Genomic DNA, 12,698 nt, shown 5'->3' with positions numbered 1-12,698 from the left:
CTGTAAAAAGATTAAACATTTTTTTTTACTTTAATGGAGCCAAGATAAATTTTCACAAGCTGCGAATTTGTAGCATCACCACAGGATGTACCTTTGGAGTCTCCCAAAACGCACACCTCATGGAATAAATCACACCAGATCTTGGGTCTTTTTATTTCCGTGCACCCTCTGTTTAGGTGTTATGAGTGGGACCTGGTGAATTTTTACACAACCCACCCCCCAAGTATTGCTAAATAGCAGTGTGCTTGGACAGAATCCACAAAGCCAGGGTAGTGCATCTTCAATTAAAGTGCATGTGTCCTGGCAGCTACACACAGGGGAGAAAGCAGCAAGTGACCTTAGGCAATAACAGATTTCTCACAAGAAAAGGACTTCTGAGTCCATTATTGCACCGGGTCATGGGGGGAAAACTGAAGTAGAAGGTGGATTGTTGTATTCAGGGCTCCTAAAAAGGAAGATGCATTGTGTACTTTGTGTCACTAAAAAAGAAAAGAACAGGAAGCCAGCACTATTAAATAACTTACTCCAATGAACTGAGTAATGAAACAATATAACAACTAGAAAACCACAGAAATAAACCGTGAATTAATGACTCTCAAGAGAAGCATTGGGAATTAAGACAAAGTTTAACAAACAAGTCATCAGTAGCAAGACAAATTGCCAGCTACCACACCACGTACCATTTTGAGGCAGAAGGAAGCTAACTACCCAGCTGGTAAGGCACTACTTGATGAGATATTTTGTAAGTTTACTAACTTAGTTCAAAGGTGAAATTCTAGCCCCACCGAGCTGGAAAAGTGAGGCCAATGATAGTGGACGGCAGAGGATAGCTCACTCTATACACATCCTGTCCATATGCTCACCTCTAAACCATCCACTACGGCCACCATCATAGACAGACTACTGGGCTAGATGCACCAATGGTCTGATCCAGGATGGCACTTTCAGTCCAAACATTTCCTTTGTCTAGCTGAAATCTCTCTACTATTTTATTACCAGCTTATGGCTGGGTAGGGTGGCACCTTAGGACATTTTTACATGTGCTCTGGGCGTGCGTGTGTGGTGCTTTAATTGGAGAGCCTGCAATCCCCACACTTCAAAATGGTGTTGGGAGTGCTATATCTAAAGCTCATCAAATGAGCTTTGGTTAAAGTGACCCCAATGCCATTTTGAAGCGCAAGAACACAGATACACAAGGCGAGGCTACTACAGCCAGTAATTACCACGCTCCAGCAGCCTCAATTAATCGAGTCTGCTCTGATACACTAATTACAGTGCATCGGAGCAGCCTCCTGCCATGTGCACAGGCACCCTTAGAGACTAACTGGTTCAGAGGTATAAGCTTTTGCAGGTGACTGCCTACTTTGTCTTATGATTTCAGCTTTCGTAGCATCTGACGTAATAGGTTGCCATCTGCGAAAGCTCATGGCTCTCTGAACCAATCTCTAAAGTGTCACCCAGACCTGAGTTCAGACTAGCGCCGCCACCTTTATCCCCTTTTAATTATATGATGTGAATTATATCTGTACAAAGACTGCAGAAAAATGTTTATCTTCATAACATCTCAAACTGAACTGTAGAGACTGCTTTGCCCGATCCCTTGCTGTTCGATTGGCAGTAATAAAATCTTGTTCAGCCAGCGTAAGTAGTCTCAAGTAACCTCTCGTGGAAGAATGAGGCATGGGGGTCATTTGATTGGGAACGATTTGATACCTTTTTGCAATCTGTTAGGGGATGGAGGTGCTTAGCCATGTTAGTCTGAAGTCAGGCAGAAGACAGGGTTAGATTTGCACCTTTATATACAGCTCCCATCTAGGTAGTGTATAGTTTAATAACAGCTTATATCAAACCCAAAAACAGATCAGGAGGACGGTAGGGCAGATTTGCCCCTTTATTGACTAGAGATGTACAGCATAAACTTTTGTAAGCAGAGGGATGCTGTGAAGGGAGTGCAGGGAGCAGAGCTGCTTTAGAAAGCAGTGATGAGAGCCCATAGGTAGGGAAGGGAGGAGAAAGGAGCGGAGGAAGAGCTGCTGAGAGAAGCAAGGTATGCACAAGAGGAAAAAAAAGCAGTCGACTCGTAGGTCTTTTAAAGGCTAATCCAGGCAACGGGATAAGAATCCCTAATCTTAGTTTAGGCTATACTTGATGCATACATGAATGAACACCCATCTGGCATCAATACCAGGAATACAGACGCCTCTGGCCAAACACTTTAACCAGCGGGATCTTCCATCACTGACCTCATAGCAGCTGCTCGTTGACAGCAAAAATTTAAAAACAAACTAGAATGGGGAATCATGGAACGAGAAATCATCCAGACTGGATTGTGTTAAATACGGTCTAAAACTGAGATGACCGATTCTTATCCCGTTACCTGGATTAGCTTTTATAAACCATATGTTTTACGGGTTAAACTGCTTTCTAGCTCCCCTCCCCACTCACCTTGCATCTCTCAGCATTGCCAGCTCCTTTTTTTTTCCTCCATGCTTCCCAACCCTTTGTATTCACTGCTTTCTGTTTAGCAGCTCTGCTTCCTGCAGTCCCTTCACAGCATCCGATGAAGCAAGCCCTTTGCTTACTAAAACTGATGCTATACATCTCTAATTTAATCTATATAAGTGCTTGATGCAGTTTTGAGTTTGACATAAGCTTTCATTAAACTAAACTGTTTTAATCTTACAAGTTTCAGCTATAGTTTTTTGGCTGAACATTTGAAGTTTCTATTAAGCCTATTTCATAATTTGTCATGTTGAATAACAATGTCATTATGCATTTTTTTTTAAACAAGCAACTTGGCAATGCACAATACGACTCCATAATGAGACACCTTTATGACTGCTCTTGGCTAGATTTTCAAATATTTTAAAGTATGAGACCATTCTACACAAGGTTGATTTTTGCAATCATCAAAAAGTCTGCCTGGATATAAGGGTAAGTGCACACAGTTCATCGCAGGATCCCACAATGCATGACCCCTTGTTATTTTAGCAGCATACATGTCAACTGCAAACACCTTCAATCATTTCCTTTACCAAGACCTTTTCTTATTAGTGTTAAACCAATGGAGACGACCTTGACCAAATTGCTGATCTACTAGGAAAAATACAAAAAGATCCTGAGTCTGTTCAATCAATGTGTGTTATTTTTAATTTTGGAACTCAAGTTTTTTGCTTGTGTGTGTTCAGAAGCAATAGAGGCTAGTTTCTTGGAAAGGAATAGCCTGGATGTTTTCATTGCAAGATAGGCAGTTTAGCTCTAAAGTAATACAAAACCCCAAAATAAATTAAATGAGGGGGGAAAAAAGGGGTGGGGGGAGAAATACTTTTGGAAATTGTTTTCCTTTGTGGGGAGTTTAAATCATTTCCAAACATCATGGTTTTAAATCTGATTCTAATTTTTTCTTAGGTAGAAATTTAGTTTCACCTTACACCTATTGTTTTGTTTTTTTTAATCCTAAAATTATTAATACCTGCAGGTTATTCAGGGGTTTGCCAATTTGAAACATTTGCTTCAACAACATCTAGCAAGAAACCTGACTTCAAGTTTTTCCCTAGTTCCTCCCAGGACATTATTATGAGGTCTCACGATAATTCAAAATCCCACGACTTATTCCCTGCTTTGCACTTACAGCCGTCATAGAAGCTGTACCTAATGAAGAAAGGCTCAGGTTTGGGGAAAATGCACACACACTGGCACAATTAATAGACAGACTAGCAGGTAGACTGAACAATCCATTACACAGAGGTCCAGTATATACCAATATATACTAGTGCATTAACTTTGTGATAGGAGTAACGTTATAGTAGGCTTAACCGTGCTGCTGGAGCCAAACCACCACTACACTCCAGAAGAAACTCACAAGGAAGAGCAAGACAAGACCCACATAATCGGTGAGAGTATTTTCAGAGAGCGGCCACTCTGATCTCATAGTCCTTGTCCTAAAGGAAAGCCTACATAATATCTTCAGGAATCCCTAAGTTAACCATCACAACACCATGGTCTAAACAGAGAGAACAGTTTTATGGCCCATCATAACTCGCCTGCCATGTCTCCCTCTGCTAACTCCTCTTCACTCCACAGGTGAGAACTATCTACTTCTCTTTAAAGTGGTTCAGCTGGTTAACTTGAATAGTTTAGAGCAGCTTTGCTCAACCCATGAGTTGCAACCCAAAATTGGATCACAATATGAAAGGGTTGTGAACAAACTTTAGAAATGGATTCTCCTTTAGAGGAGAAAAACATGGGAAACTGGGGCTACTTGGAGCCCTCCATGCCCCCCGCTTGCCCTGGCTGGGGCCTGGGAGCAGTGGGTTGGGAGTGAGGGGCACTGGGTTGGGACAGGCCAATGTTTACTAATGGGTCCTGGTAGAAAAAAGGTTGAGAACCACTGGTTTAGAGAGAGAAACATTGTTTTAGCTTGCACTTAAGTTAGATAGTGACCGCTTCTCTCAGACCAGATGAACAACACTTGATGCCTCTGAAAGCTTGCCTCTTACCTTTATCAGCTATGTAAGTTGGGCTAATAAAGCTATTATCCCTCCTCACAAGCCTTGTTTTACTCATATTCTTCAACCATAGTGGTCACAACACCACCATCATTCCAACTAGTAGGATATACGAGCCATAATAGGTCATCCTCCAACCAAGAGATTGCTGCCACCACCACCAACTACTCCCTCTTTGTAAGAATTAAGAGTATAGCATCAGGCTCATCACCTCTTAAGATGCAAGATACAGCCATAAGCATTGTGAGGCAAGCGTATGCTGCTGCTACCATGCCCTTGTATTAAACTCTCAAAGATGATTACAAAACTCTCATTGGATTTTGGTGCGGCCAGTAAGTTTATCCATAGTTTGTCACAGAAATATGGAACTGTATTTGGCATGTAGATAAAAGTAATGAAGATGCTTTTAGTATACCATCCACATCAGCTTTTAAGAAATAGAAACAAGTATTCTTAATTTTTAGGAAAACTTAACCAAAACTGCCTGTAATGCATGCAATGCAGAGCCTTCTGGCATGCCATGTTGTGTTGATCTCAGTTTCCTTCAAGATCACCAGGGTTAGAAAAGGCCAGGAATCATGTGCAAAAAATATCAGCAACACTAGAAATCACCTTGGTAAGTTAGGACTTAGCTCTTTGCGTGGGTATTGAGCCGATCAGAACAAATTTAAAATGTCTTTAGAAAATGTTAAAAATATTTACAAAGCAACGTCTTCACAAAATGTGGTGTTAGCGGTGAAGTTTTATTGGATAAGTTTCAGAACCAAAACCTTGATATTTGAATACATGAAAAAATTGACGGCGCTTTTAAGAGATGGAGTCGTTAATTCTGTAGTGTTCTGACCAAACTACTGCCAGTGAACTCGGACTGTGCATATCTAAATTTCCTCTGCAGCATCAGCGATTAATTTCCAGGCTCATATACAGAGATAGCATTTCAAATGTTAGACAGTTGCATAATTACATTACCACATCGCTTACCTATTTTAGACTGTGGGAAGCATGTATATTTTTAAAAGCACTTTTAGGTCCTTTAGAAGGAGCTATAGAAATGCAGTTTTGGCATAGTAAAGCATGGGAAACTTTTCAGACATGTAACTTGAGAATAAATGAATCTTTAAATATGACTTAATCAATCAATGGGAAAGAAACATGCTCTAAAACTGTGGACAGAGAAGATAAATTCACTGAAGAAAAAAACTAGCTTAGAGATTTTTGAGAAAGCACAGTGATGAAAATTGTAAGATCCGAAATAAATTCTCTGTATCTATGCATAAAAAAGTGAAAAGTCATTCAGTAGCTATTAAATCCTTAACAGGAAAGCTGAATATGCATTGAAGGAGAAGAACATTTGGAGGGAAACAAGTAAGTGTGGTATAATAACCCTACTTTAAAAAAAAGGTATGAAAAAAGATATTTATACTTTCTATAGAGAAGGGGGTTCTGAATACCGCAATAGATTAATCTGCATATGCAGCATCTAAATTTGTCGAGTTTCAGTAACTAAAAAAAAAGCAATATCGAGTTGAAACATGTCTGGCATATGGGATGCAGTCAGTTGAACTCACAGTCAGCATTATGAAAAGATATGTAAAGGTTAAAACTATCATAAGTTTATTCGCGTTACAAATGGTCACAAACACAATTAATATGAAGCAGAGGAAACACGTCTGGTAGGTACAAGAGCGCAGATTTCTCAAAACAAAAGTCTTGTGTGAAATCCCACCACTGTAAAACATGTCTGACCTTATAATAGTGGAGAATATATTCCTCAAGCTTTAACGTTATGATCACAATGCACCAGAGTGAATGAAAGAAGGAGCACTATAACAGCCCACATTGACTGTGGTCTTCATAAGAAAGTAATCAAAGACAACTGAAACTGGGCTTACGCTGTATTTGCTAATCAGTCTTGCTTGGGAAGAGTTGTGTACACCCAGACTGGGCAGTAGTGTAAAAAGTGTAGCACGAGCTTCTGTGCAACTCCCTTGTTGTTGTGTTTACTTGTCTGTGCTACAGAGTAGATAAAGCATCTCCAAAAGTCTACTGTGGGACCAGTGATAAAAGACTTCAAGGCAGGGCACTCTTATTTGCTGCGTAGACAGCAAAGAGTCACTGGAGGAACGTAAGAATGCATTATTGCTTTATACCAGCGTTTTAAAATGGAAAATCTTTATTAACTTCTACATAAAAAACGTTGTTCATTATTAAGTAATTAAACAATTAAAAACGGTCTCAACAATTGTTAAAAAATAAAGCATTTATATGTTGTACACTTTACTAGTACAGTACACAAAATAGTATACGAGAAACAGAGCTGGATTTCAAACTCCGAAGCCAATTTCATTGTTGCCCAGGCACACTGGTGAGTACAATATTCCAAGTCATCCATGACTGACATGACAGAAGTCCCTGGAAAAAAAAAAGAACAGACAGAAGAAAATACATCTGTATAAATCAGAAAAATAAATGTTATTATTGACTCTCTAGAGAGCAGGGTTACAGTAAGTGGAAACAGGCAAACAAAATAATTTTATGTAAATTTATAGGAAGGAATGCAAGAAAGGACCCAGTTGTTTAAATAGGTGTGCAGATGACAAAAAAAAAATCTGTTCAATGAAGGGAATATAATGATTACAAAGGATTAATTTTAATCATGTAGTTATTACTTGTAAGACGAGTCATATACAGTGATTGACCAATTATGTATAAGAACATGAAATCCTACTTGAAAGAATCAGTACTTGGAAGCAGTAAGTTTGTTGAACTAAAACAGGATCATCTTTTGCTTTGATATTCCAAGCTCTTAATTTTTTCACTTTTATCATATTTAACTCATCTTCTTTGAAATAATGGAATGAAATATCAAAGAACAACAGAGTATAATAGAATATAATACCAATGTGTGTTCTTAGACAAGTCTGATGCTGCAAATTCTGAACCTATAACAGCATCAGATTTTGTTTGTGGCAACCTAAATATTTCTTTTCCTGACACCCTAGGCAAAAGGTCAAAGGTCCAAATCCAAGTTATAAAAATCTCCCTTTTAAAAATTAACAAAGTAGTGCAGCTATAGTCTTCATTCACCAGGGTAAAAAGTTGTATGTGGTACAGCAAAAGGCTTTTAAAGTGAACATTTAACTGTTACACTGGGATTTTTAAGTCATTTTAAGGACGTGAGCACAAGCGATTCTAATTAAGACTTTGGGCACAAAGAATTGAGAGCATTCAAAAGCAGACTTCTTTGGTATAATCCTGTCTATTATGCTTGGTTTCGGTAATGACTGCAAGACTTTGCTCAGTGATTTCTATCTCTACACATACTTTGGCAAATAAGCTAATAGAGATCTTGATTGAACTTTACGGCTCCAGCTTTTTTTGTGAGCCCATTTGGTTGGACTCTTCAAGTAGACCTTAAAATTTTCTGGAACAAGTTTAGATTCACAAACATATTTTGCTGATGTAAATGAAGAGGCCTCTTAACATAATAACATTATGCAGTAGCTATGCTTACTGTACTGCATGCATTATTCGAAGCACGTTCAATACGTTCCTGATGCAGAACTGTTTGTACTGGTTCATCCAATCATCCTCTATCAAATGTGTCCTCCAGCGTTATCAAATCAACACACACACACACACACACATTTGTTGAACAAATATGGCTTGGGAACCCTCTGTCTGAATCTGAAAATCTGATTTTTCTATAGGGTTTGCGTTCTCTTTGAAAAATGAATAATGTAAACCTTACTACTTTTCTATCTTTCTCTATCAGAGAAAAGACTCCATTACCTAGTTAGCTCAGATTATGCTAATGTTAATCAAATTTTGGCATAGAATATTAATTCTCAAGTACAAGAGCGTAAGAAAACAGAGCCAGGAATGCAGTAGGACACTTCAATGTTGAGTTTATAGGCTATACAGCCTTTAAAATTTCAAGGCAGGATCAAGCCCGTAACATTGTTTTTTATGGTCTATTGTTTGTCAGACAAGATAAAGTACATATATAAGTACCTACCACAGTGTCAACAGATATGGGCTTTTGTTCTCCTTGCTCCTCAAGATGTATAGTGTTTCCTGACAAGAGAAAAGATCTTTTTTACTGGATACAGAAGACTAAAATATACACTAAAATAAACAATATTAGACTACAATTAAAAGACTTCAACTAAATTATTAAGGAAAAGCTTTAGATAACAGTTGTAATGTTTAAATACTGCTCTCTGTTACTAGAATTTATGTAAAAATAATGTATTACAAGCTAGTGGTTATGGTGTTTTACATTTGTTTAATAGGGAATAGTTTGCCCAAATTAAACTGACTAAGCTAAGGTTTTTTAGATTACTAAAACAAATTAAAAGTTTTAAAGTGAGAATTTAGGTGATCTTAAAACCTTTCTAAAATCTACAATGAAACTTTCTAATTTGTATCCTCCCTGTTTTTATTGTTTATATTAAGATAAATTAAGTGAGATTAAAATTTTATTTGATTTATTTACCTTTGCAAATGAAGACCGTTTTAAGGGTTACACATCCTCTGCCTCTGACGAAAGCGACCTCAATTAGTCAAGTCAGAAAGTCTTTAAAAGCTTTGTGTTTATTGCTTCCAGCACGGAGCGAGGTGGTCATTAAGGTACCAAAATTCTCATAAAAATTCCAAAGTTGCACTAGTGAAAAAATGCTCAACAAGATGAAAACTAGTCACATCTTTTTCAGAAAATTCATTAGCTATTTTAAACCATTTTTAACAAAGATTTTGTTTTAATGTGGCACTCAAACAGATCCATACCATTTGGATACTTTAAACAGCATTTAAATCTACTGTGAGTACATAAATGTACATTTAGGTTTATACCAGTTTTAAAAGCTGTACAGTGTTTAATGTGAGCCTTTTATCTTGATCATTGTGTTAAAAGAATTTCTCCCTGTTTACTACTATTTATGAAGGTTTATTGTAAAATAAAGCATAACATTACTCTCACACAGTGATTTTCTTTCAAAAGTTTATTTAGTATCAAGCAAGAGTAAACTTTGCTTAACACTACAGAACATTTCAAGACTTAAGTTACAAAATACCACATTATTTGCATTTGTAATTTGCTTCCCTTTTTACGCATGTTTGCAAGAGAAAAACTAGCAAATGGTTGAAAGATAAAACTAAAAGAACTAAATTGTTGAAAACCTTTACATAAAAGGTTACGCTTATATTAAAAGAATGGATTAACATATTTAGTAAACCTATTTTTTGTTTAACACTAGTTAATCAAAGGTTATTTTTGATCACCTATTTTTCAAATACAGTTTGGAAATAACAAAGTTCTCTCTCTTTTTTTTTTTTTTTAAACATATCATTATGCCAAGGTTGTTCTTTCGTCAAAATAGTTTAAATTCAGTCCATCCATTCAGATATTTAAGCACTTTGATTTAATAAAAAGGGAGTGTTCATAGAAAAAATTACTTTGAACAGTATACAGGACTGGTGGAGATTGGGTATTTCACAACATCAGACAGTACAATCAGTATCTGGCATATGGCTGGTCTCTGTAGACTCCCTTTGCTGTCCTTGCCGAAGGTGTCTTGTGTCTTGAGTTGGTCCATTCTTCTTGCCCTAAAGGGAAGGAAAAACATCATTAGCTTCTTCTCAATATTCTGGGTGTCATTGTTCTTATTATATCTATCCATCCATCTTTGGTTTAATTTTGGAGTCCAGTGCTGGTGAGGTTTTTAAGCTGAAAGACATCAAGGCTGAAATCCAACACTGATAAAAAGTGCTCTGTTATAATACAGGCCGGAGAGAACGGCCCTGCATTGCTCGTCCAGCGTGCCTCACTACAGCGATATGGAGTAGGTGTAAGAAAGTTCAGGTACCTGTAACATTCAGTCAGGCTTCTCTGCTGAAACCTGAAGTACCAGCTACGACAACAGACTGTAATACGGACACTTAAGAAGAAGTAGAGCGATAATGTGAAATGCTACCCAGGCATGTGAACAGCGATCAGAAGAACTTCTTTGTGTCGATTCCAATTTAGGCTTAATTTGAACTGGCAGGCTACAAGTGAAAAGCTTCAGATTACACTACAAATGCCCATGGCTTCCCTTTTGAAATCAGAACCCAAACAAACAAACAAAAAATTGGGAAAAGTGGATTTCACAGTAAAACTACACTTTCTGTTCAGCGCAAGAATTAGAGGCAGTTGGGCTGTCAGAAGTCTTTAAAAAGCCAAGGAGATTGTTATCATCACTTGTAATAAAAAGTAATTAGCACACAAATAGGGATTTTTATTATGTTGGATGACTCAACATGCACACAATATTGAGCTGTTAAATATACGTATGTTAACACCCTGGACCAAATCAAAATCAGACACCTACTATGCTGGATATTGTGCAAACACATGGGAACATGCAGTCCTTCTTCCCAGGTGCTAATAAACTAATTACCTGCAACTCTAAACATAAGATAATACTTAATATGATGCAACAAAGGTCAGACTCATTAGGTATTTGGGCATTCTTGTTTCCTTCCAGCTGGGTTTTATGTTTATGTAATGCACAATTCAGTACGAGTCCAACTAAATAGTGATGTGCTGGGGAAGGCCTAGCTGTATCGGTACCAGGCTAAGCTTTTTTGTGCTTATGCTAGAACAGAACTAGGTGTCCGTACACTCAGCTACTGTGTATAGCCATAAAAGTCCACCATTTTGATTAATACCTTTGTGTATGCATGTAAAGGAAGATTAAGTCATACTGTCAATACTGGGATACTTAAGCATGCTGGGGCACATGACTGGCCCACTGTCCTAAGTGAAAACTGAGGACACTTATTCAGCAAATCTGCATCTTGGTCCTCTTGACCATCATTTTTCTTTTCCCAGTCTCACTAGGTCCTATACCCTTGGCCTTTCAGTAGACTGTCTATAAGAGTATTCATGCATTTTTTTTTGTGCCAGCAAATATTATGTATTTATGGAGGTTCACTCTTAGAGGCTGTCATAAGCTGAATTCTTATTAATGCAATTTGGTTTCGCTCACTATCACTACAGGGAGGGGGGTGGCCAGCATGTAAATGGGACTCCTAGCTAAAGGCTGGCTGCCTAACTTTGGGGGCCTTTATTTAGTTGTTATTTGCAATATGTGAAGAAAGATACTTTACTAGAAAGAATACTGTAATGGGTTTTTCTATAAATTGTTTATATACACCATTCATTGATACCTCTAAAACAAACAACAGGCAATTGATTTTTTCTGGGTATAAAACTCATACATCCCATTTCATTTCCAAATTAGGAGGAGTGAATCTTTAAAAAGGTGAAAAATACAACTAGCAAAGGTAAAATATGCCACTGTCTTATTGAATGAGTAAAATATAGCAAAAATGCAGCTGACAGTAGTACTGTCAACAGTTCTCAGCGAGGAAAAGGAGACACCCGCAGGTGAGGGTCAGCCCCATGCAGAAAATGACTTGGGTTTGTATGCTTCTGTACAATGTAGCTAGGAGGGAATTTGAGCCCTTTCGTAAGCAGAGGTTTAAAGCCACTGATGCAGGAATGTGCAAGTCAGGGCTGCAAAGAATTACATTAACCCTGCCTGACTTTGGGAGACAGTAGGGTCCAAGACACACCTCTCTCTTCTGCTCATGGCTGGCCTGTGCATCCCCATGCATAGAGGGCTGGCTGCTTTGAATATTGACCAAAATGTGCTTAGGGGTTTCTCTTTAAGGTACCAGAGCCCCAGGCAGATACGTCGTCTCTCTGAATTCCACCACTGCATGCACAGCCGAAATTCACAATGCACTGCAGCTCTGTGACTAGGAAAGAGACTTAATGAATTGGGTCTAAGTCTTGAGTGCATTACTAAATAGAAAAAATCATCAGATTTCAGTCCACAGGCTCGAGTGTTAAAAAAAAATGTACCCTCATCCAGTTATTGACATTGGGTAGCTTGGAAGTTGCTGGGAAAAAAAAAAGATCAGATTCCAACTACAAACGGTTAATTTTAAGGTTGACATATACAGTGATTTAAGCTATATAGTCCACAGAGACCAATTTAAAGTGCTGTGAGGGAAAAAAAAGTTTGAAGCAACTTCCCCTTTATGCAATCATCCGATCAATGATTTTCCCTCAAACTGTCTTGCATCAGTTTTAAGATGACGACAACATGCAGCAAACCTACGCTCAGAGCATTTATTACG

The 12,698-nt window shown here is 38.0% G+C and overlaps 1 protein-coding gene across 3 annotated transcripts in view; it reads right to left on the bottom strand.

Annotated features, from left to right (window-relative positions):
• Window positions 1–5,239: 5,239 nt before the first annotated feature.
• Window positions 5,240–12,698, bottom strand: part of KHDRBS3 (KH RNA binding domain containing, signal transduction associated 3) — a 103,143-nt gene continuing 95,684 nt past the window's right edge. For 2 of the 3 annotated variants that reach the window (XM_014527248.2, XM_014527249.2), the window contains one exon: window positions 9,497–10,115. In XM_014527248.2, coding sequence (XP_014382734.1) covers window positions 10,024–10,115 — 92 coding nt within the window. In that variant the 3' untranslated portion in view covers window positions 9,497–10,023. Of the gene's footprint in view, window positions 6,921–8,526; window positions 8,586–9,496; window positions 10,116–12,698 lie in introns of those variants that run through there. The other variant, XR_001359180.2, reaches the window with a different exon arrangement.

This window comes from Alligator sinensis, unplaced genomic scaffold (assembly GCF_000455745.1).
Source record: "Alligator sinensis unplaced genomic scaffold, ASM45574v1 scaffold1593_1, whole genome shotgun sequence".
In the NCBI taxonomy this organism is placed as follows: Eukaryota; Metazoa; Chordata; order Crocodylia; family Alligatoridae; genus Alligator; species Alligator sinensis.
Note: the sequence above shows the minus strand (reverse complement) of the source record. Positions and strands in the feature narration are given on the sequence as shown.